Source organism: Anabrus simplex, chromosome 6 (assembly GCF_040414725.1).
Source record: "Anabrus simplex isolate iqAnaSimp1 chromosome 6, ASM4041472v1, whole genome shotgun sequence".
NCBI lineage: Eukaryota > Metazoa > Arthropoda > Insecta > Orthoptera > Tettigoniidae > Anabrus > Anabrus simplex.
In genome coordinates, this window is record NC_090270.1 from 221437524 (window position 1) to 221462945 (window position 25422).

The window sequence follows — 25422 nt, forward strand, 5'->3', positions numbered from 1 at the left end:
AAAAATGAAATAATATGCGGAAAATGTAGAAAATGTACGCGAAATTTAAAAATGCAGGTCTCTGCAAGTTATACCCGATTGAGGTACGACTCAAAGTGATATGGTCAAATTTGTAGGATTCCGACTGAGCAATCCTTTTGGTGATACGACTTACCATTTAGCCACACACAGCCTCCAAAAAAGGGCGGAGTGATTTGAAATAGTAGAGTATAATACCTTTATTTTCTCCTGATCCATACAGACTTCTCCCAGTTAGATAATTTCTTTCTTAATCGGCTTACCCTCCAGGGTTGGCTTTTCCCTCGGACTCAGCGAGGGATCCCACCTCTACCGCCTCAAGGGCAGTGTCCTGGAGAGTGAGACATTGGGTCGGGGGATACAACTGGGGAGGATGACCAGTACCTCGCCCAGGCGGCCTCACCTGCTATGCTGAACAGGGGCCTTGGTGGGGGATGGGAAGACTGGAAGGGATAGACCACGAAGAGGGAAGGAAGCGGCCGTGGCCTTAAGTTAGGTACCATCCCGGCATTTGCCTGGAGCAATGGGAAATCACGGAAAACCACTTCCAGGATGGCTGAGGTGGGAATGGAACCCACCTCTACTCAATTGACCTCCCAAGGCTGAGTGGACCCCGTTCCAGCCCTCGTACCACTTTTCAAATTTCGTGGCAGAGCCGGGAATCGAACCCGGGCCTCCGGGGGTGGCAGCTAATCACACTAACCACTACACCAGAGAGGCGGACGTTAGATCATTTCGCTGAAGAAGAAAAACAAAAAAACACAAAGACAAACAAGATATATAGTGTTAATCTACGTCTTACGGCACGTGTGTCTGCATGGATGAACTACCCTACCACTCCCCCCACCCCCCGGTCACGGATAACCGGCAACCTGGGGGTAGAGCCCCTCTTACAAGCCGCCAATCTCCTGTCCAACAATCACCCTCGTCTCCCCTCCTCTATACGGTATCCAGTAGCAAAGGATGCCGTTGTTGTTGTTGTTGTTGTTGTTGTTTGAGTCATCAGTCCATAGACTGGTTTGATGCAGCCCTCCATGCCACCCTATCCTGTGCTAACCTTTTCATTTCTACGTAACTATTGCATCCTACATCTGCTCTAATCTGCTTGTCATATTCATACCTTGGTCGACCCCTACCGTTCTTACCTCCTACACTTCCTTCCAAAACCAACTCAACAAGTCCTGGGTGTCTTAAGATGTGTCCTATCATTCTATCTCTTCTTCTCGTCAAAGTTAGCCAAATCGATCTCCTCTCACCAATTCGATTCAGTATCTCTTCATTCGTGATTCGATCTATCCATCTCACCTACAGTATTCTTCTGTAACACCACATTCAAAAGCTTCTATTCTCTTTCTTTCTGAGCTAGTTATCGTCCATGTTTCACTTCCATACAATGCCACGCTCCACACGAAAGTCTTCAAAAACATCTTTCTAATTCCTATATCAATGTTTGAAGTGAGCAAATTTCTTTTCCTAAGAAAGCTTTTCCTTGCTTGTGCTAGTCTGCATTTTATGTCCTCCTTACTTCTGTCATCGTTAGTTATTTTACTACCCAAGTAACAATATTCATATACTTCCTTTAAGACTTCATTTCCTAATCTAATATTTCCTACATCACCTGCCTTCGTTCGACTGCACTCCATTACTTTTGTTTTGGACTTATTTATTTTCATCTTGTACTCCTTATCCAAGACTTCATCCATACCATTCAGCAACTTCTCGAGATCTTCTGCAGTCTCAGATAAAATAACAATATCATAGGCAAATCTCAAGGTTTTGATTTCCTCTCCTTGGACTGTGATTCCCTTGTCCAAATTTCTCTTTGATTTTCTTTACTGCCTGTTCTGATGCCGCCCACCCTCATCGGAGGGTCTGCCTTACAAGGGCTGCACTCGGCTAGAAATAGCCACACGAAATTAAATTAAACTGCCTGTTCTATGTAAACATTGAAAAGGAGAGGGGACAAACTGCAGCCTTGCCTCACTCCTTTCTGGATTGCTGCTTCTTTTTCAAAGTCCTCTATTCTTATCACTGCAGACTGATTTTTATACAGAATGTAGATAATTCTTCGTTCTCGCTATCTGATCCCTATCATCTTCAGAATCATAAATAGCTTGGTCCAATCAACATTATCGAATGCCTTTTCTAGATATACGAATGCCATGTACGTGGGCTTGTCCTTCTTGATTCGATCCTCTAAGATCAGACGTAAAGTCAGGATTGCTTCACGTGTTCCTACATTTCTTCTGAAGGCAAATTGATCTTCTCCCAACTCAGCTTCAACTTGTTTTTCCATTCTTCTGTAAATAATACGTGTTAAAATTTTGCAGGCATGAGATACTAAACTAATGGTGCGGTAGTTTTCACACCTGTCAGCACCGACATTCTTGGGAATATGTAAAACAAAATTCTGCCGAAAATCAGATGGGTCTCATACATCTTGCACACTAACTGAAATAACCTTGCCATGCTGGTTTCTCCTAAGGCAGTCAGTAATTCAGAGAGAATGTCATCAATTCCAGGTGCCTTGTTCTTATTTAGGTCACTCGCAGCTTTGTCAAACTGTGACCTCAAAATTGGGTCTCCCATTTCATCAGCATCAACAGGCTCTTCATGTTCCAGAACCAAATTATCTACATCTTTACCTTGATACAACTGTTGGATATGCTCCTGCCATCTTTCTGCTTTGTCTTCTTCCCCTAGAAGTGGCTTTCCATCTGAACTCTTAATATTCATACACCTAGATTTCCTTTCTCCAAAGGTTTCCTTGATTTTCCTGTATGCAGCATCTACCTTTCCCAGAACCATATAGCCTTCGACATCCTTGCACTTCTCCTTCAGCCATTCTTCCTTAGCTACCTTGCACTTTCTATCCACTTGATTCTTTAATCGCCTGTATTCTTTTCTGTCCTCTTCATTTCTAGCATTCTTGTATTTTCGTCGTTCATCAATCAGGTCTAGTATCTCCTGAGTTATCCACTATAATAATAATTTCGTGTGGCTATTTCTAGCCGAGTGCAGCCATTGTAAGGCAGACCCTCCAATGAGGGTGGGCGGCATCTGCCATGTGTAGGTAACTGCGTGTTATTGTGGTGGAGGGTAGTGTTATGTGTGGTGTGTGAGTTGCAGGGATGTTGGGGACAGCACAAACAGCCAGCCCCCGGGCCATTGGAATTAACCAATGACGGTTAAAGTCCCCGACCCGACTGGGAATCGAACCCGGGACCCTCTGAACCGAAGGCTAGTACGCTGACCATTCAGCCAACGAGTCGGACAGTTATCCATTGATTCTTAGTTGATCTTTCCTTCCTTCCTAACATTTCTTCAGCAGCCCTACTGACTTCATTTTTCATGACTCTCCACTCTTCCTCTATAGTGTTTCCTTCAGCCTTTTCATTTAGTCCTTGTGCAACATGTTCCTTGAAACAATCCCTCACGCTCTTTTCTTTCAACTTGTCTAGACCCATCTTTTTGCATTCTTTCCTTTCTTCGATTTCTTCAACTTCAGATGGCATTTCATGACCCACAAGTTGTGGTCAGAGTCCACGTCTGCTCCTGGGAAAGTTTTGCAATCCAACACCTGGTTTCTGAATCTCTGCCTAATCATAATGAAGTCTATTTGATACCTTCCAGTGTCTCCAGGTCTCGTCCACATATACAGCCGTCGTTTGTGGTGTTTGAACCAAGTATTGGCAAGGACTAAATCATGATCAGTGCAGAATTCAACCAGCCGACTTCCTCTTTCGTTCCTTTGTCCCATTCCAAATTCTCCTACTGTACTACCTTCTCTTCCTTGGCCTACGACTGCATTCCAGTCTCCCATCACAATTAGATTCTCGTCACCTTTTACATATTGTATTAAATCTTCTATCTCCTCATATATTCTTTCGATTTCTTCATCATCCGCTGACCTAGTAGGCATATAGACCTGCACTATTGTGGTGGGCATTGGTTTGGTGTCTATCTTGACGACAATAATTCTTTCACTTTGCTGGTCGTTGTAGCTTACCCGCTGACCTATTTTCTTATTCATTATTAAACCAACTCCTGCATTTCCCCTGTTTGATTTTGTGTTGATAATTCGGTAGTCGCCTGACCAAAAATCTTGTTCTTCCTGCCAACGTACTTCACTTATACCAACTACATCTAACTTTTAGCCTATCCATCTCCCTTTTCAGATTCTCTAACCTACCACAACGATTCAAACTTCTAACATTCCACGCTCCGACTCGCAGAATATCAGTATCCATCTTCCTGATGATCGCCCCCTCTCGTGTAGTCCCCACCCGGAGATCCGAATGGGGGACTAGATTACCTCCGGAATATTTTACCCGGGAGGAAGCCATCATCAGTACATCATTCATACAGAGAGAGCTGCATGTCTTCGGGAGGTAGTTACGGCTGTAGTTTCCCGTTGCTTTCAGCCGTATAGCAGTATCAACACAGCTAAGCCATGTTGAGTATTATTACAAGGCCATATCAGTCAATCATCTAGACTGTCGCCCTTGCAACTTCCGAAAGGCTGCTACCCCCCTTTCGATGAACCATTCGTTAGTCTGGTCTCTCAACAGATACCCATCCGATATGGTTGCACCTACGGCTCGGCTATCTGCATCATTGGGACACGCAAGCCTCCCCACAGCGGCAAGGTCACATGGTTCGCAGAGGAGGAGGATGCCATTATAAATATTTAAAAATGCTTACTTAAGGTTACCTGTACCTATCGCAACACTTCCAGCTGACTTGGCACTCTCCAGCCGTACGGATATCTACTAGTAGCCGATTTACCTCCAACCTCCCCTTCGTCCTTGTTTCTACAATCCTTCTAAAATCTTTCGGTTAGGTTCCTCAGCTCCTAGTATCACCCATGCGGACACACCCTCTGACTTCCCCAGCTCGGATAGCCGTTAGCTAGGCGAACACACCCACAAACGTCTTTTCTTTTGCTGAGTTAAAGCACTAACATTGTCTTTCTGTTAAGGCAGCTAATTGACACACACAGTCCTTTCTAACTACGTCTAAAATCTACTTCTTACCATTATTTTAACAAATTGTTTCGACACTCACTCATAGTAACTGGAGTATTTTAATACTATACAGTTCCCTACACACTTTAACACCTGACTTCTAGTAACTGGAGTTTTCCTAACACACTATTGACACTCACTCATGTTTTTTTTAATCTCTTGACGTCTAGCTTGCTTGTTGTTTTAAGGGGCCTAACATCGAAGGTCATCGGCCCTTGACGTCTAGTAACTGGAGTTTTCCTTACACATTATACACAGATGAAGCTAATTGTTTTCCTATCTGCTCACACTCTTACCTAACTTTTACTTTACACTCTTTACACAAGTCTTCCTCACTACATCTAAAAATCTACTTATATTAGTCGTGTATTCTTCAACCAACCAGCCTATCTTTCTTTCTTTATTCGAATCAGAAGTACAATACAATACAATACAATAGATTTATTTTGTCTGGCAAGATTAAGGCCATTAGGCCCTCTCTTCCATCTAACCAGAAAATACAGTTTTTACATGTGCAACATTGAAATAAGTACACTTACAATTGAAAAAACTTGCAACTACTAAACAATACAATATTATGATTTAAAAAAGGAAAAAATAGGATAATGAAGATGATGATGATGATGATAATGATGAAGATGATTATTTACACAATTATGACATGATTAGCTAAATTCTATTGTCCTTGGTAATAACAGTGGGATTATATAAAGTCTATAGTTTGAGGAGAATAATACTACATTTAAAAGAAACAAACTATATACACAAATATATACAAGTAAAAGGTCTTCAGCAATATATGTCGTACAGATGTCACACCGATTCGGCCCGAAATTTGGCCACTTCAAGGGTATTTGGATTGGCCAGCTCCAAGTCTTCCATTGTGCAGTTTGATGGACACAGGGGGCAGCAGAGCAAGTGTTTGGTTGTCTGAAGTTCACTACAATCACAAAGGGCTGTATCGATGGGTAAGTTCCATTTTTGTAGATTCGCTCTGGTTCTACCCCTCCAGATCTATGTCTGTTTATGGACCTCCATGTCAACCAGTTCTCAGTGTGACCGGAAGGCAACACTTCCCGTGGTTCCATCCATTTCAAGAGGCAGGGGTCTTTTGTTTCCATTTGGTAATCCTGACTTTGTCCGATGATCCTTCCAGGTGTTCTGAAGATGATAAAAAGGCTTTCCTGGACTTCAGTCTTCGTTGGGCAGGTTGGTATCCAAGGAGTGGATGTGAAGGCATTAAATTTGTTTTAAGCCTTTCGTTATTAGCAGCAACCTCTGTCCTGACATCACAAGGAGCAATACCGGCAAGGTAATTAATTTTCTCGAGAGGAGTTGGCACTCATTAAATGATGTAGAAACCACGAGGTTAAATTTCCAGAGAATAAATCGCTAGACTGTATCATAGATATTCCTTGCTATTTCAAGTCCAACGCAAAATAAATATCACCGTGCCGGCAATTATATTAAATGGCATCTATTTAATTGATTAATTAATTATCATAAATCGACATAAACTAATCATATCTTTAATTAATTATTAATCATCATGATTTGGAATTAAATTAAATGTGCATTGCTCTGAGTTATTCAACGCAAATATATCGTTAGGGGAAATCATAGCAAGGATTAATTTGGAAACTCAGTGTTTCACTTAAGGTCAAATTTACCAGGTGGCATTCCAGCCCCGTACTTTCTAATGTAAGTGTCCCGCACGCACTAATGACGAGTGGGATGCCTAGTCGCTGCTTTACAAAGGAGCACTGCAACGTGCTATATTTAGGATGTGAAACAAATAGCAGTCATTTTACTACATACGTCCTGTAAAAGGTTACATTTGTGAACATGCCAAAGATGCAGAAAATACAGTTTAATAACTCATTAATTTATACACGTACAGACATTCCTCTCTGCCACAAAAGTTGCTTGTTCACCGAGCTCGATAGCTGCGGTCGCTTAATTGCGGCCAGTATCCAGTATTCGGGAGATAGTAGGTTCGAACCCCACTGTCGGCAGCCCTGAAAATGGTTTTCCGTGGTTTCCCATTTTCACACCAGGCAAATGCTGGGGCTGTATCTTAATTAAGGCCACGGCCGCTTCCTTCCCACTCCTAGCCCTTCCCTGTCCCATCGTCGCCGTAAGACCTATCTGTGTCGGTGCGACGTAAAGCAAAAAACAAAAAATGTTGCTTGTATATAGCACATGCCTTGAACGAACATTAGCTCTTAACTGCAACTCTGTTGGGCGAAATATGCAGGTGGAACTCGTCTGCATACCGTCTGCGAGCTTCGGGTGAATTCCAACCAGATTCTCCAGTGATTAGAATAATGTATGTGTATTCGTCACTGCTGAATACACCAGCTATTGTCGATATGTTGACAGAAAGTGTAGTGTTACTGTAGTCAATACCAGCCTGCTACTCAAGAGTTCGAAAACGAGGCTCACTAACGCAAGGGTGCGCATTAGACGGGTAGCGCTGAGGAACATGCAGCGAGCGGTTGTTTTCTCTTGCTATTCAAACGTAAATAACCTTCTACCAACAATACCCCTTTGAAAATCAGTTATTAGGCATTCCATTCAACATTAGTGCAAGCGGGACACCTATAAGTAGAGAGTACAGCACTGGCGGGCCAACTGGCGTGTAGCTTGCTCCAGGAACTCCGAGAAATGTGTACATTTACGCTCCCAGTAATGTGACACGTAATATGTTTTATCCTATGGCACTGATTAATTATTTTACAATTAAAAATGTATAAAATAACTAATTGGTATCAATAATTCGTAAGTTCAAAATGTTACCAAACTGCAGAAAAACAAATGCAATTCCATTTTCATTTTAATGTTGAAAGCATTTCTTAGCAGACAAAGAAGGAGCTATAGGGCTCGGAAAGGCTTCAAATTATGAGTCTTGGATAGTTCTATCAAACTAAAAAAAATTAGAAAATCATTTCCGGCCTAAATGTTGTTCCGGAAAAGACAGCCTAAAATCGCTTTTTTCTTTACTAGTTTTCTTTTTTATTCAAATCCTAGCAAAATTAACTTATTTACATAATTCTTTCTGTAATGTGTTCCTTGGTTTAATACCCTGGTGATTATTCGATTTTTGGAAAGTTTTTTTTTGCTTTACGTCGCACCGACACAGATATGTCTTATGGCGACGATGGGGTAGGGAAGGCCTAGGAATTGTAAGGAAGCGGCCGTGGCCTTAATTAAGGTACAGCCCCGGCATTTGCCTGGTGTAAAAATGGGAAACCACGGAAAACCATCTTCAGGGCTGCCGACAGTGGGGCTCGAACCCACTATCTCCCGATTACTGGATACTGGCCGCACTTAAGCGACTTCAGCTATCAAGCTCGGTTTTTTGGAAAGTGTCCACACCGAATGTATTTATAAGGGATTAAGTGAAAAACTGCATTGACTCTCCATTAGTGCTCGTAGTGGTGCTTACGTGAAACAATGATTAAGAAAAGGATTCTCATTTGTAGAAATAAATAAAGAATATATTCTCATATTTTATTATGGTTTTTTATCTAAAATTCCTAGCTCATATCCTGAGGACTGAGGACTGAGGACTTTTTAAAAATATACTTTCAAGTGTTCGTTAACATAATATTACATTTTATTATCATACGTAACAGATCATTCGTATTATTCCATTACATAGAAACTTTGTAACTTTACAAAGAGAAGAGCCCATGGGTAACTGCTAGTAAAATATAGTCTAGAATTACAATGGTAGATCATAGTATTTAGGTATCATAAAGGTACAGTTTCTCTAAATGTAATGTAATTAAGGTCTTAAGAGTTTTCTAGTTCAAACGCTGTATTTCCACAATGTAACTCATCAAACTCGTCTAGTCTAGAAAGGCTTGATGCAATTTATGCTCAGAAATGGCGGTTCGTCACTTGATACACAACTTTAATTTTATGATTGAGGGGTTTGTGTTTGATTAAAATGTATTTCCCACGAAACGATGTCGAGAAAAAATAATCCGAACAAATAAACTATATGAAGTTCATATCTTTAGCTACCAGTTGGAGCAATAATTTAAAAAGAAATACAAATTAGGGTCCGCCTCTGTGGTGTAGTGGTTAGCGTGATTAGCTGCCACCCCCGGAGGTCCGGGTTCGATTCCCGGCTCTGCCACAAAAATTTGAAAAAGTGGTACGAGGGCTGGAACGGGGTCCACTCAGCCTCGGGAGGTCAACTGAGTAGAGGTGGGTTCGATTCCCACCTCAACCATCCTGGAAGTGGTTTTCCGTGGTTTCCCACTTCTCCTCCAGGCGAATGCCGGGATGGTACCTAACTTAAGGCCACGGCCGCTTCCTTCCCTCTTCCTTGCCTATCCCTTCCAATCTTCCCATCCCTCCACAAGGCCCCTGTTCAGCATAGCAGGTGAGGCCGCCTGGGCGAGGTACTGGTCATACTCCCCAGTTGTATCCCCGACCAAGAGTCTGAAGCTCCAGGACACTGCCCTTGAGGCGGTAGAGGTGGGATCCCTCGCTAAGTCCGAGGGAAAAACCGAACCTGGAGGGTAAACAGATGATGATGATGATGAATACAAATTAGGGGTTTGGTCAAATGAGACACAACACCATCCAATTTTGAAATTTTGACCAGCCCCTCTATCCTTCCAAATATGTTTTCTATAATTTTGAAATAATTGATTGTCCATATGTTGCGACGTTTTGAGAAAGAAATACATTTTTCTCACTCATTCGTACCACAATTTTCTTAAATATTCACTATCTTACATTATTGCCGCCAACGGCCGTACCCGTGTTGAAGCACCGGATCCCGTGAGATCTCCAAAGTTAAGCAACATTGGGCGTGGTCAAGATTTGGATGGGTTGCCACACGCTGTTGGTTGGGAGGGGGGCGGGGTAAGGAAATGGAGGAGCGGAAAGGAACTGGCCACCCTACTGTACGTAAACGCCGGCTCAGTCACACCTCTGCGGAGGTTCGGACCTGCCTTCAGGCAGAATATACATTTACCTTACCTACATTATTGCCCTGTGGCTCTAGAAATCACCGAGACGAATCAAGCGACACTTTATACGACGCGCTGTCATACAGGAGTCCAGACATACACGATTTATTAGCTATGCAGCACAGTGATTTTAATACCTGAGGATCGCGTCACTGTTACATTACCCGGTACACTGGAATTAAATGGCGTATGGCTTTTTTAGTGCCGGCAGTGTCCATGGACATGTTCGGCTCGCCAGGTACAGGTCTTTTGATTTGACTCCCGTAGGCGACCTGCGCGTCGTGATGAGGATGAAATGATGATGAAGTCGACACATACACCCAGCCCCGTACCAGTGAAATTAACCAATGATGGTTAAAATTCCCGACCCTGCCGGTAATCGAACCCGGGACCCCTGTGACCAAAGACAAGCACGCTAACCATTTAGCCATGGAGCCGGACACCCGGCACACTGATTCTCTTTTTTAAAAATGAAGTATTGAACACTGTTGTCGCACGTGTTGTCTAGATAATATTTCGATTGTAAAACTTTCAAGCTTTTGTATTGCTCACCGACCCCAGTACGATTACGAATCCTGGGAAGTATTCTACGTCAAAAACAAAAATGGTCCCAGTATAGATCCCTGTGGATTCCAAACTCTACATAAAGATGAAGCTTGACTATATGTTGACGATAATTCAAAATTGCTTCTTGTCAATATGAAGCTAAGTGTGTTACGTTCATCTACTTCCTCTGAATGTGACACTTCAACCCTGCCCTCCTTATAACTATCCAGGTCAAGAATATCTCTGTTACTACAGCATAAATTTATTAGTTAATAACACTGTTCAACAATCAATGGATAACCATTAATCTGTTATCTCAGATTTTAAGGATAAACAAGGAATTTGTTAGGTGCTATCAGTAGGAGATAAGAGCTTGCACGTGTACTAGGTAAGGTAGCAGTGCTATCAGTAGTCTGCCAGCTTAAGGACAATGAGGATATCCTACAGGTAGTGTAGTTCAACCACTGGTGCAGAAGTGACCATGTGCAAGTGGATCGGGTTAGAATGCTAAAGTATATTTACTCTGTCGGAATTGGAGCGTTGTTGCTGGTACAGATTTCCTTAGCGCAAAACTCGACGTCCTTCGATGTAAACGGTGAGTCTAAAAATGTTCACTCTTCGGTGTTTTGTTTCAAGAGCATCGTCTTTATTTAGTCATCAGAATGTTAGGAAGTGTCATTTCCTGAAAGGGACTTCACTCGTAGTTCGTTTCTAACCCTTCGCCAGCCGAAGTGCTTGCTTTTTATCCAACTATTGACCACACCCAATGCTGAGTAACTTCGGCAATAAAAGTAAGCCTTCAGTTCTACGTGACTGTTGGTATAACGATTATAGACACGGGAAGTTTGGAAATATCAAGTGTTGAAAATACGTAAATGTTAGAATTTTTAAAAATTGACTATCCTCAAACTTCCAAAAAATGGCAAAGAACACCAATCAAATTCTTTATTACAGTGGCCCAAAAGCGAAAAGAAAAAGTAATAAATATATAGTAGATTTTGGTGCAGGAATATATAGTTAATGGTTAAGGATGAAGTAAATAAATCAGTGGCGTAACGTTAGGGCCGTCCGGTCCCGTGGTGTAGGTCTCAACGCGTCCGCCTGTCACCCGGTGACCCCGGGTTCGATTCCCCGCCGGGTCAGGAGTTTTTAATTGTAAATGATTAATATCCCTGGTCTGGGGACTGGGTGTTTGTGTCGCCCTTAATGTTCCTTTCAACACTTTACACTTCCGCCATTTAAATACACGCAGGTTCGCAACATATGGTGCGAAGTAGGGGCAAAAGATCTACTTAGGTCGACGCCCCGAATAAATAGCATTTTAAAAAAAAGTTAGGGCCTGCAAGGTCTGCAATGCAGGTGGGCCCAGGACTGAAGGAGCCCGCAGATTTCTACAGAAAAAGTGCATAAATGAATAAAATAATAACTTTACCCGAATGCCACTCTGCACGGGAAAGGAGACATCGTGTTGTGTTTGTAAAATTGGCCGAAAAAGTTTCTCTTTACCGTGCATTTGTAGATGGTTGCATCTGATTGCAAATTATTGTTATTGTGTTGAGACTAAGAGAACGGCACAAGTGGCACGCTCCCTTACAAATATCTGTGCCTAGATATTATTAATGATAGTGAAAATTGGTACCACAATTTACATTTTAGGGCTAATTTTCCCTGTTGCATTTTGTTGAGCAAAACGATCATGTTTGAAACTGAAACTAGCTACGGTCTTCCTCGGTGGTGTAGTGGTTAGCGTGATTAGCTGCCACCCCTGGAGGTCCGAGTTCCATTCCCGGCTCTGCCACTAAATTTGAAAAGTGGTACGAGCGCTGGAACGGGGTTCACTCCGTCTTGGGAGGTCAACTGAGTAAAGGCGGGTTCCATTCCCTCCTCAGCCATCCTCGAAGTGGTTTTCCGTGGTCTCCCACTTCTCCTCCGGACAAATGCCGGGATGGTACATAATTTAAGGCCACGGCCTCTTCCTTCCCTCTTCCTTGTCTATCCGTTCCAATCTTCTCATCCCCACCACAAGGCCCCTGTTCATCATAGCAGGTGAGGCCACCTGGGCAGTTACTGGTCCTCCTCCCCAACTGTATCCCCCAACCCAAAGTTTCACGCTCCATAACACTACCATTGAGGCGGTAGAGGTGGGGTTCCTTGCTGAGTCCGAGGGGTAAAAACAAACCCTGCAGGGTAAACAGACTAAGAAGGAAACTAGCTACGAAATGTTACCGAAGACAGACTCTGTGAACTAAGCCTACTTAGCATCGAATGTGTTATCTATGGATATCATTGAAATCGTCAGTGCCTTTGTATCCCAGAAACTATGCTGCACACTCCAGTTGTTTTTAGAATCAAACGTCTGTACAGTCAAGTTTTAGAACTGTAAAGACGAAAGATAGATAACATTTATTTGCGTTATATTTCAATCCCTAAAAATATATATAATTAAACGTAACATCCAGTTATAAACGAATTAGTTTTGCATTCTTTGTTTGCATATAATAAATGGATATAAATTATATTAAAATGTATGTTGTAGTTAAGTATTTATGTGTGTTGTTGATAGGTTTTATACAATTTCCTTGAGGGGGCCCGTATCATAAACGTTACGTCTCTGAAGAAAGTTGATAGGTCTTTGACTGGTGAAATAAAGATAATATCGTAAGGCGGATACTGAAGCTTTCAGTGCACGGACGCCTTCAGCGTTATAACTGTTTCATTCTACACATTGATGCATCTCATTGTTATAACCAGCTTGAGTGATATGACCTTGATATTTTCTAAATTATACCTCTGAGTTTACAAAATGTACCCGGGTTCATGCCCGTTCTCCGGTGACAATGGGATGGGAAAGGCTAAGATTAGGAATGTAGCAGCCGTGGCATTGATTAGCGTACAGCCCCTGCATTTACCTGATCAGAAATGAGAAACGACCATCTTCAGGGCTCTCGATGGCAGAACTAGAATCCACCCATCTTCCGAATTTAAGTTCACAGTTACATGATCCGAACCACACAGCTAATTACTCCAGTAAATGTGAAAATTGTATTCAAATGCCAAAGTAAGTGTGTTGGTGGTAGTTGTAGTGATACCGAGCTCGATAGCTGCAGTCGCTTAAGTGCGGCCAGTATCCAGTATTCGGAGATAGTGGGTTCGAGCCCCACTGTCGGCAGCCCTGAAGATGGTTTTCCGTGGTTTCCCATTTTCACACCAGGCAAATGCTGGGGCTGTACCTTAATTAAGGCCACGGCCGCCTCCTTCCCACTTCCAGCCCTTCCCTGTCCCATCGTCGCCATAAGACCTAACTATGTCGGTGTGACGTAAAGCAACTTGCAAAAAAAAAAAAAAAAAAGTTGTAGTGATTGTCGTTTGTAAGGTACAAAGGTGGTGGGGATGATGAATATTGCTTTAAAGGAAATACAACTGGGTAACCACCCTCTCTTCACATTAATCGGGGAGATAAATGGAAAAGGTCCGACCCTCCCTGGCATAAAAACAATGCCAGACTTAGCTAACAGTGGCGTATATAAGCGGGGGGAGAAGGGGGTATATCTCCCCAATAAGGTGCGTGTACTCCTTATGATCAATAGATCTTATACTTATTCTTCTCCTTAATCGGTTTACCCTCCAGGGTTGGTTTTGCCTTCGGACTCAGCGAGGGTTCTCTCCTCTACCGCCTCAAGGGCAGTGTTCTGGAGCTTCAGACTCTGGATCGGGGGATACAACCGGGGAGGATGACCAGTACCTCGCCCAGGCGGCCTCACTTGCTATACTGAACAGGGGCCTTTGTGGTGGGCATGGGAAGATTGGAAGGGATAGGTAAGGAAGAGGGAAGGAAGCGGCCGTAGCCTTACGTTAGGTACCATCCCGGCATTTGCCTGGAGAAGTGGGAAACCACGGAAAACCACTTCGAGGATGGCTGAGGTGGGAATCGAACCCACCTCTACTCAGTTGACCTGTGGACCCCGTTCCAGTCCTCGTTCCACTTTTCAAATTTCGTGGCAGAGCCGGGAATCGAGCCCGGGCCTCTGAGGGTGGCAGCTAATCACGCTAACCACTACACCACAGAGGCGGACGTTATAAATAGATACCAAACCATTATAAAATAATAAAAACATCCATTTGCAAAAACACCCGTTTAAAACGTGTTTAATTATTTGTATTGTTATTAGTATTCATATCCGCCGCCTGCGCCTCGGCAGCGTAGGTGGCAGCGCGCCAGCCTCTCACCGCTGGGTTCCACGGTTCAAATCACGGTCACTCAATGTGAGACTTTTGCTTGACAAAGCGAGGGGAGACAGGTTTTTCTCCGGGTATTCCGGTTTTCCCTGTCATCTTTCATTCCAGTAATACTCTCCATTATAATTTCTTTTCATCTGTCAGTCATTAATCATTGCCCCTGAGGAGTGCGACAGACTTCGGCAGCCGGCACAATTCCTATCCTCGACGCTTATAGAGGCTTCAGTCATTCCATTTCTGACCCGATTGGAACTGGAAACAAGCTGTGGTTTTTCGCTTCCATTTTTCATACCCTCCCCCGTAAATTGCATTTAAGTGGACAATTGCGCATTTAAAATGTGCTATTATTATTATCCCCAAAGAAAAGTCGTACCTACATCACTGTTAGCTAGGAATCCATAGTCTCCACGCTCTCAAATGGAAAGCCTCTTGAGCTACCCATTTTATAGACTCATACGACGGGCAATGGGTGTTTTATACTGTCCCCATCCATAGGAAGGATAAGGTACAAAACTACGTGGTAATCAGCCACTGTTGATCAAGAAAATAATTATAGATGACTATCGAAATGAGGAGGAGAATGTGAAAGTACGATTTCTCCAAGAATGAGGGTGAAATCAGTTGGATGCCCTAATATTGACGAGCAGGTAGTAGAAAGGATGTAATGATATGCAATATCCTAAGACCTTGAAATGATTCAACATTCACTGATTACTTGACTTTAACAGATGACTAAGCAATTAGAATTCCATTAACCAACTATTGTTGAGTTTTTATCGACTTAGATGGGTCACCAGATCATCTTTCGCATTCAGACATCGCACAATGAGGGGCACCCTATCTCTTTTGCTGCCACTTATCTTTGTTAGATTACAGTACTGCCGCGATTGTACACTAACTCGTTACAACTTTTACAATTTGTTTTAGGTCACACATAGGTCTTATGTTGACGATGGGATGGGAAAGGCCTAGAAATGGGAAGGAAGTAGCCGTGGCCTTAATTAAGGTACAGCCCCGGCCGGCATTTGCCTTGTGTGGAACTGGGAAACCACGGAAAACTACCGTTTACAGTCCTTGTACGCTAACCACTACACCACAGAGGCGGACGATGATGATAATGATGACGATAATTGTAGTGGTAATAATAATCTGACAGTATACATTTACATAATCGCCAATATTGATTTCAAGCAGTTTAGCTCCGCGGTGTAAAGGGTAACGCGAGCGCCTGTCATCCGGCGGTCCCGGGTTCGGTTTTCGGCGGGGTTAGATTTTTTAATTGTAAATGATTAACACCCCTGGCCTGGCGCATAAAACAGAAAAAAAAAAGAAGCGAGTGCTTAGAGTCTGATTTTACAACAAATATTTTACCAAACATTGTGCGTCATAATAGCGCCTCCGTAGTCTAGGGAGGCCCTGGGATCGATTCCGGCCAGGTCAGGGAATTTTACCTGTATCTCAGGTTTCGTGATCACGTTGAGGTAGGGAGACCGGGTTTAGAAAGCCAAGAATAACGGTCGAGAGGATTCGTCGTGCTGAACACACATCACCTCATAATCTACTGGCCTTCGAGCTGGGCAGAGGTCACTTAATAGGCCAAGGCCTACCAGGGCTGTCGCGAAAAGAGGCTTTTATGTATACTACTACTACTACTACTACTACTACTAATAACAATAATAATAATAATGCAACAAGACTTAGCGTGGTCCTTGAATTATAATGTTAACCTACAACCTGTTTTCCAGTCACTGACCGGGTCAGGAATGGAATGAATGAAGCTCCCATCCTGCGGCGAGGATAGGAATTGTACCGGTTGCCGAGGCCTGTCGCACTCCTCTGGGGCAATGATGAATGACTGACAGGTAAAATGAAATGATGTTGGAGGGTGTTGCTAGAATGAAATATGACAGGGAAAGCGGGAGTACCCGGAGAAAAACTAATCTCTCATGGAGTGTCCGGGATTTGAACCAAGGAATCCAGCGGTAAAAGGCCAACGCGCTGCCGCCTGAGCCACGGAGGCTTGTAATGGTGCAATCTTTGTTCGAATTATGTTGGAGGATTTACTCATATTACATTTGTTTTCACCGTTCATGTGCAATTCATAATGATTTACCATCGATATCTTTTTATCGATTTCCTGATCACGACAAATAAAGAAGTGAAATTAAATGTCCGTGGTCTGCTATGCCGATACTTTCTGACATGACACGTTTAATTTTATTTCAACTACACCATTACGCTCGTCGTCTTCGTTAACGATATCGTACTTCACTCTACAATACTCTTAAAAAACCCAATGGGCAAATGAGCATCAACATGTATGATATTATTTTCATGTTATTTTCCGCGCCTCGACACGCAAGCGGCCCCGCAATGAGAGTCAAGTTCGCTTGGAGTCGCGAGGCTTCATGCGAAGCGACCGTGCGGCCCCGCAATGCGCATCAAGTTAACTTAGAGTCGAGAGGCTTCATGGGAACTGTTGTAACCAAGGTTGAAGTTTACAAAACACAACTTTTATTGCTTCACTTTATGATATTTACACAAATAACTGAAATTTATTTTGAAGCAAAAAGGAATATTGAATCTTGAGAAAAGTCTGTCTTTATACAATATGTACAGGTTTGCAGTCTTTATATACACTTCTATCTTGAAAAGATAGTCTTTCTGAATTGACACGTTGATAGTCGAGAACTATCTGGCACACTAATATAAATGTTCATGAGAGTCCTTGTTTGTTGAAGTGCCTGAATTCCTAAAAAGCAAGTTCAATTGATTGAAGAAATTCCACCTAGCGAAACTAAGGGAGCTTGCATAAGTTAGGGAATGAAAATGGCTTGTAAAAGAATTACGGGACATAGGCAGCGGAAACAGGTCAGGGAGCGGTGACCAGAGGTGAAACCTCGTACTGCCAGAAATTCAGTCCACCTGGTCGAAGCACATTTTCAAGAGGAGTAGCCTCCGTGCTCGACGTAGGGTGTATTCTGGAGCTGGACACCGGGGCAAGTGGGCAAGTGAGCAGGCAGGGAGCTCCTATTTATAGTACACTCGATGGTCAGGCACGCGCACTGAGGGCTGCGCGTCGAAGCTAGCAGAATGATACACAGGCGCGCGTGCAGCTGGCTGGCGGAGCGAGAAGGGAGCGCCGGACATACAACACCCTCCCCTCCTAAATGCGCCGGTACGGCGTGAAACGGCGGCGGCGCTGGCGGCGACTGCTATGCTGGGGCGGAGCTGCTGATATCTCTGTTGTATTGTCCGGAGCTGGAACTGGGCGGAGTGGCGCTGTCTCGTCCTGAAAGGAACCCATTGTTATTAAATGATCTAAGGCTCGTTCAGCAATAGATTTATCTGGTTTAGCAATAGCATCAATAGCTGGACAGGGGCGGTAGCGCAGACGTATCTGATCTTGATGGCGGCAGATACGTTTCTCCGTAGTCTGTATCTCGTAGAGACGATGACCCAAAGATCTGCAGATGACTCCAGGTATCCAGAGTGGGTTGGATTTGAATGTCCTGGTGTAGACCTTGTCGTTGAGGGAGAACTTCGTTGTTGAGATCTTATGCTGGGCCGGAAGAGGCTGTAACAGAGAAAGTAAAGTTCTGTGAGGTCGTCCATGGAGCTTCTGTGCAGGAGTGATATTATCAGCGCCGGGTAGAGTTCTGTAGTTGTTTAAGAGTTGGAGCAAGGCTTGGTCTTTAGTTAAGCCTGAAGAGACAGCTTTCTTCATACTTCTTTTAAATGTTTGTACGAAGCGTTCAGCTTCACCATTAGATTGAGGGTGAAAAGGTGGTGCTAGGATATGACGAATGCCATTATGTATACAAAAGTTCTGAAAAGCAGTAGCTGTAAATTGAGGTCCGTTGTCCGAAATGAGTACTTGCGGTAAACCTTCTGTAGTAAAGATTTTCTGGAGAGCACGAATGGTAGCTTCGGTGGTAGTAGTCGAATGCATATCCACTACATATGGAAAGTTTGACAGTGAATCGATGACTATTAACCACATGGAATTGAGGAAAGGACCTGCGAAATCGATGTGAACTCGTTCCCATGGAGTAGTAGCAGGAGGCCATGAAGCAAGATCAGAAGACGGGGCGTTCTGATTCGTTTGACATTGCTCACAATGACGTATTAGCTTTTCGATGGCGGTATCAATACCGGGCCAGTAGCAGTGTTGACGGGCGAGTTGCTTTGTTCTGGATATACCCCAATGGCTTTGGTGTAATAATTCGAGAACTTGTTTCTGTAGGCTAAGTGGGATAACCACTCGGAAGATGGTGCCTGCTTCTAGTAGTACAACTCCGGCACGAGTCGTGAGACGATGCTGCATACGATGATAAGGTGCCAGGTGGGCAGGAAGTGTGCTCTGAAGAGGCCAACCGTTGCGGATGTAAGTACGTACAGTAGCAAGTGTACTGTCCTTATCCGTAGCTTTAGCTATGCAGGTAGCATCAATAGGAAAACTGGATACAGTATCTTCAAGTTCTATGTCCAACTGAAGACATTCAGATTCTTGAGAATCGAAGGCAGTATCAGGACCAACGGGTAAGCGGGAGAGGGCATCAGCATTACAATGCTGGGATGTGGCTCGATATACAATCTGATAGGAATAATCAGAAAGGAACATGGACCATCTTTGAAGCTTTCTGAGGGAATTCTCTGGGATCTTATTACCAGGATGGAATAAGTGTACGAGAGGTTTATGATCGGTAATGATCAGGAAATGGTTGCCATAAAGATATTCATGGAAACGGCGAATACCAAAGATGATGGCTAGAGCTTCTTTCTCTATCTGTGAGTATCGACGTTGATGGTCATTAAGTGTTTTCGAAGCGAAGGCGATGGGGCGTTCTTGTCCATGACGATCCTTCTGGGAGAGAACGGCACCGACACCATAGTCTGAAGCGTCAGTAGCTAGCGTGATGATCTTGTCGGGCTGAAAATGAGTGAGTTGCATAGCTTGAATCAAGGCGGTGTTGATTGTTTTCCATGCCTGTTGGCATTGCGGAGTCCACTGAAACTTAACACCTTTTTTACGTAGAGCGTTTAATGGAGCTGCCACTGTAGCGAAGCGTGGAATGAACTTATTATAATAGTTCGCTTTGCCTATGAAGGACTGAAGCTGCTTGAGGTTCTGAGGTGCTGGCATGTTTACTATCGCGGAGACATTCTGCATACTAGGACGAATTCCATTCTTATCAAGTATATGTCCGAGGTAGTGAACTTGAGGCTGAAAGAAGGTACATTTAGCGAGATTCGCTCGTAGGCCATTGTCTTTCAATTTCTGGAGAAGAAGTCGGAGATTGGTTAGATGTTCCTGATGATCTTTTCCAGTAACAATAATATCATCCAGGTAGTTAGCACAACCGGGAATTGAGGCGGTGAGTTGAGCCAAATAGCGCTGAAAAATAGCCGCTGAGGATGAAACACCGAATGGGAGCCGCTGGAGCTGGAGCAGTCCGAGAGGAGTGTTGAGTGTGAGAAAGTTCTTAGATTCTTCGTCTAAAAGTAGCTGGAGATATGCTTCTTTAAGATCAACTCGAGAGAAGAATTGTCCACCAGAGAGACGACGGAATAAGTCTTCTGGACGTGGAATAGGAAAAATATCGGTTTCGAGTTGTGCATTGACTGTAGATCGAAAATCGCCACAAAGTCGAACATTACCATCAGGTTTCTTGATTATCACGAGTGGAGTAGCCCATTGACTAGAAGTAACTGGTACTACAATTCCAGTTTGTATCCATCTTTCTAATTCTTTCGTGACCTGGTCTTGAAGTGCTAGGGGTACTGGACGTGCTTTGAGGAAGCGAGGCTTAGCTCCGGATTTCAGCTGTATGTGAGCTGTATAGTCTTTTGCTGTTCCGAGCTGAGAGTCGAAGACTTCAGGAAACTGCGCTAGGAGAGCGGTAACGTCAGAAGTAGGATGCAATGTAGATACGACGTTAATGTTGTCATGTATCTGGAAACCAAATAAGTTAAATAGATCCATGCCCATAATGTTTGATGCAGTGTAGTTGTTAACTACGAGAAGAGGAATGGCCTTCTGAATTCCTTTATAACTAGCCTGAAGCTTAATTTGACCTTTGATGTCAATGTTCTTCTTGTTAAATGTCACGAGCTGGATGTCAGCTGGAGAGCATGAAGGTGAACCTAAGTCGTGGTAGGTAGTCAGGTTAATAATAGAGACAGGTGATCCAGTGTCTAATTGAAAATCGACAGATCGATCAGAGAATGAGAGAGGAATGATGATTTTGTGAGAATCCTTTGTGGGAAGAATAAGATTGATCTGATCAACTTCCATGTCTTGGCGGGGCTGTATATGCTTCCGGCGCGCTGCAGTAGTCTTAGCAGGGCGGGGCGAACTTTGACAGACAGTCTGAATGTGTCCAAGTTTATTACATCGTTCACAAGTAGCTTTGAAAAAACGACAGTCACGACGTTCATGATGCTTGAAACAACCTCGGCAGGAAGGCAGGAGTTTCGAGGTGCTTTTAGAATTGGGCTTCCGTGTAGCATTACGAGAGGGAACCTGGCGAGAATGCTTGGTGGAGAGCGCCTTATCCGTACGGTTCACTGTAGCAGAGGACTTGCGGGCCTGAGGCGAGACTTGGGCAACTTCGTGTGGAGAAGCTATGGCTGCGGCAGTCTTGGTAGTAAGCTCATAAACCGTAGCAATACGCTGGACGTCTTCTAAAGAAGGGTTACTCTGCTTGACAGCGTCGAAACGTATTTTGTCTTCAGGAGTATGTAAAATTATCATGTCCCGAATGAGAGAATCAGTGTAGGATGAACCACAACCGTCCTTGGAGCAGATGAACTGGCAGGGTTTAGCTAGACCACGCAATTCAGTTATCCATTCAGTATGTGTCTGATGGGGTTGCTTTCTGCTCTGAAAAAATTTATAGCGAGCAGCCACTATGTGAGGAGCTTTGGCATAGTGTTCCGTGAGACGGGCTAAGAGCTGCGTGAAGGGTACCTCAGATAAGTGTTCTTCTGGACTTAATTTACGTAGTAATTCACACGTAGCATTGCCAACCGAACTAAGAAATAGTGCGCGGCGGCGTTGATCATCTGTGACAGAATGGCAGATGAAATGCTGTTGCAAGCGGGCTAAATAAACTGACCATTCTTCCTTAGCCGGATCAAAAGCAGAGAACGGAGGAATAGCTGATGGCTGTGTAGAGACAGAAATAGCTTGAATAGCCTGAAGTAATGCTGCCTGTTGTTGTTGCATAAACTGTTGTTGTTGCTGCTGTAAGGCTTGGAAGACCGTAGCGAGTTGTTCCGCAGTAGCCATTGCGAGATGCGTGCAAGCAAGAGTAAGGTAAGCTGTGTGTCAGAACTGGTTGGAGTGTCGTTGTAGTTTAGAACGTCGCCGTAGAGTTGACAACTGGGCCCGTTGAATTGTAGTGTTGGTTTCGTGTTAACCTCGTCGCTATAGAGTTGGCAACTGGGGCCGAAGAATTGTAGTTTGTTGCGTTTTTACCTCGTCGCCATAGAGTTGTGTTGTAACCAAGGTTGAAGTTTACAAAACACAACTTTTATTGCTTCACTTTATGATATTTACACAAATAACTGAAATTTATTTTGAAGCAAAAAGGAATATTGAATCTTGAGAAAAGTCTGTCTTTATACAATATGTACAGGTTTGCAGTCTTTATATACACTTCTATCTTGAAAAGATAGTCTTTCTGAATTGACACGTTGATAGTCGAGAACTATCTGGCACACTAATATAAATGTTCATGAGAGTCCTTGTTTGTTGAAGTGCCTGAATTCCTAAAAAGCAAGTTCAATTGATTGAAGAAATTCCACCTAGCGAAACTAAGGGAGCTTGCATAAGTTAGGGAATGAAAATGGCTTGTAAAAGAATTACGGGACATAGGCAGCGGAAACAGGTCAGGGAGCGGTGACCAGAGGTGAAACCTCGTACTGCCAGAAATTCAGTCCACCTGGTCGAAGCACATTTTCAAGAGGAGTAGCCTCCGTGCTCGACGTAGGGTGTATTCTGGAGCTGGACACCGGGGCAAGTGGGCAAGTGAGCAGGCAGGGAGCTCCTATTTATAGTACACTCGATGGTCAGGCACGCGCACTGAGGGCTGCGCGTCGAAGCTAGCAGAATGATACACAGGCGCGCGTGCAGCTGGCTGGCGGAGCGAGAAGGGAGCGCCGGACATACAACAGGAACCGAGACCGGCGTTCGGAGTCTTCTTCTTCTTGTTGATGCTTATGGGCTTTGTCGAAGATATTTCACCCAGTCAATACTCTCTGACTATTGAATAGAAAAAGAATGAAATGTGAAAACTGCAGACTATGCACAACTATCTTGGATTTCATTCAAAAGGGTGACATAACACTATATTTCACTAGAACAATCCATAGTCTTGGCTTGCGAAACAACACTGAGACAGAAAATGCAAAACGTTCGCCCCTGAAAGCACTTCGTCGTAAAGGACACACATGCTAATAATCCAGATAATCACTCTCATGGAATACTCTTAGTGACTTGGCAGCGAGTTCGAACTTGAATACTCTCAACAACTGACAATACAATACAATACGCAACAGAAGAGGATCTCCGAAGTCAACACCTACAAATGCACTTTTGGTAAAATCCTGCGAAACTCCCTTACATGTGCGGTCTCTCCAATATCAGTCAGACATTCCTAAAAAGTGACACTGAAGAATACGGCTAAATCCTTTACGAGATAGGGAAAGACTTATGTCTGAAAACTTCACAGATAGGACACTGATCAGTAAAGATCGACAAAAAAGGAATATTCTAGCTTGTTCTAGAAAACTCATGAAGCACGATAGTTGCACCCAGTCACTATACACAAAACGAACATACATATATCACTTTCTTAGAAAACATACTATTTTCGAAACGATAGAACTTTCTAGGATGTGTACTGAAGATAAAGTCGTAATGAAAATGTCGAATATTCGTAATAAGAAAGGTAACATGGAACCGAGGTGGAATGGCTCCGATCCAGGTGGCGTACTAGGCCCGAATGACGAATTACCTTCAACTGGCGTTCGGAGTCGATGGAGTCGACGCTCTCGATTCCAGGCTTCAGTCGCGCCCATCCCTACCTGTCTCCCACTAAGTACTTCGCCGCATTCTGCGGCCAGCGCTCGCCCTGCACTGAATCATGTAGTGTTTTCGAACAAGATTTCCTATACTTTATGAAGGTATTATATATATACACGCCCTCACGTAATGAAAATGGCATTGGAACAACACACTGAGCATGAAACACGTGACACTTGACTAAACTGAACCATATACCGATAAAGCTCTCAGCAGACTGCAAAGGAGGGGAACTCGTGGCGCCGAGAAGCACATTATTATACTATCAAGTATCCCATCCCGTCATCCGTGCAGTAACGTATGATTGCGGAAACGTGAACTTTGCGTGTACCGCCATGTTGAAGATGCTGAGAAGACTGTGCTATGGAATACATGCACTCAATTACATTACGCTCGCATGAAGCCACACTTTTTCAATACGTCTATAGTTTCGGAATCGTACTTGGGCCGGCGAGTGTTAAAATACCATGAAGGTTTTAAAATCGAGCGAGTTGGCCGTGTGATTATTAGCTTGCATTCAGGAGAGTGTGGATTCGAATCCAGCGTCCCTCTTCAGAAATGAAATGAAATGGCGTATGGTTTCTAGCGCCGGGAGTTTCCGAGGAGAAGTTCGGCTCGCCAGATACAGGTCTTTTTATTTGACACCCGTAGGCGACCTGCGCGTCGTGGTGATGATGATGATGATGATGATGATGATGAAATTATGATGAAGACGACACATACACCCAGACTCAGTGTCAGCGGAATTAACCAATTATGGTTAAAATTCCCGACCCTGCCAGGAATCGAACCCGGGACCCCTGTGACAATTTCGCCGGCACGGGGGCTGGGTGTATGTGTTGTCTTCAATATAATTTCATCCGCATCAGGACACGCAGGTCGCCTACGGTAGTCATATCAAAAGACCTGCACCTGGCGAGCCGGACATGTCCTCGGACACTCCCGCCAGTAAAAGTCGTACGCCATTTCATTTCATTTTTATCGGACAGACCACGTGTCCCACGTAATCTCCAGGCCTACGGGATCTTTTTTTTTTTCTTATGGCGATAATGCGACAGGAAAGGCCTAGGAATGGGAAGGAAGCGGCCGTAGCCTTAATTAAGTACAGCCCCAGAATTTGCCTGGCGTGAAAATCGGAAGCCATGGAAAACCATCTTCAGGGCTACCGACAGTGGGGTTCGAACCCACAATCTCCCGGATGCAAGCTCACAGCTGCGCCCCCCTAACCGCACGGCCAACTCGCCCGGTGCCTACGGGATCAGTATCGGTCGTTTGGTAGGCGAAGACCCATAAGAGTGTGGGGTGCGGTTGGGATGAGACAAGCTTGAATATCATATTGATCTATGAATGACAACAGAATTATGAATTTAACAAACTCTTTTACCAGTTGCAGTGCTAAGAAGCTCAAGTCAACCCCTTCCCCCCCGCAATAATTGAAAATTGGCCCCTTATTTTCTGATAAGGAAAGTTACAAGTTTATTTATTGGTACAGGGTTGTGTAAAACAACGATGC

The 25422-nt window shown here is 43.8% G+C and overlaps 1 protein-coding gene across 3 annotated transcripts in view; it reads left to right on the top strand.

The window, feature by feature from the left end:
• The first annotated feature begins 10999 nt into the window (after positions 1–10999).
• The window catches only part of LOC136875670 (sodium/potassium/calcium exchanger 4), a 121623-nt gene continuing 107200 nt past the window's right edge, over positions 11000–25422 (top strand). For 2 of the 3 annotated variants that reach the window (XM_067149218.2, XM_067149219.2), the window contains exon 1: positions 11009–11177. In XM_067149218.2, the coding sequence (XP_067005319.2) occupies positions 11087–11177 (91 nt within the window). In that variant the 5' untranslated portion in view covers positions 11009–11086. Of the gene's footprint in view, positions 11178–25422 lie in introns of all 3 variants that reach the window. The other variant, XM_067149220.2, reaches the window with a different exon arrangement.